This window comes from Eimeria mitis, genomic scaffold (genome assembly GCF_000499745.2).
Source record: "Eimeria mitis Houghton genomic scaffold, Emh_scaff166, whole genome shotgun sequence".
In the NCBI taxonomy this organism is placed as follows: Eukaryota; Apicomplexa; class Conoidasida; order Eucoccidiorida; family Eimeriidae; genus Eimeria; species Eimeria mitis.
In genome coordinates, this window is record NW_013569975.1 from 18102 (window position 1) to 18693 (window position 592).

A 592-nucleotide genomic window follows, 5' to 3' on the forward strand; every position below is an offset into this window, starting at 1 on the left:
ACCCTAAACTAATACACTAGTGCAGCAGCAGCAGCAGCAGCAGCAGCTGTAGCAGCAGCAGCAACAGTACCAGCAGCAGTTTCTGTTGCCGCTACAAGAAAGAAGCAGCAACATTCGTCGTTTCGTATTTATTTATTTATTTTATTTATTTATTTATTTATTTATTTTATTTATTTATTTATTTATTTATTTTATTTTTGTTTGTTATTAATTAAAATAGCGGCGATCAGCTGCTCCGCCGCCCCCAAACAAAAACAAAGAAAGAAGAAAACGAGAAAACACCGGCATACACAGAAAAGAAAAGTCTAACAAACTAAACGGCTGCAAGCACAACGATTGGCTGGGCCTGCAGCGCGGCTCTTGCTGCTGCTGCTGCAGTTCATGCTGCTGCACGAACTCTGCAGCAGCTCCGTTAGTTAGATGATGTTAACACCGCTACAGCAAGAGAACGCTGGCGGTGTTGTTGCTGCAGCAGCTGCTGCAGCTGCTGTTGCTGCTGCTGCAGCTGCTGTTGCTGCTGCTGCAGCTGCTGTTGCTGCTGCTGCTGCTTCATCCGTAGATCTCGGTGTCTTTGCCCCCGCACTAGAATAGG

At 45.6% G+C, this 592-nt stretch overlaps 1 protein-coding gene across 1 annotated transcript in view; it reads right to left on the minus strand.

Moving 5' to 3' along the window:
• Nucleotides 1-412: 412 nt before the first annotated feature.
• The window catches only part of EMH_0001510 (uncharacterized protein), a gene marked incomplete at both ends in the record, with an annotated part of 6772 nt that continues 6592 nt past the window's right edge, over nucleotides 413-592 (minus strand). The window contains one exon of the mRNA XM_013495603.1: nucleotides 413-590. Coding sequence (XP_013351057.1) covers nucleotides 413-590 — 178 coding nt within the window. The remainder of the gene's footprint in view (nucleotides 591-592) is intronic.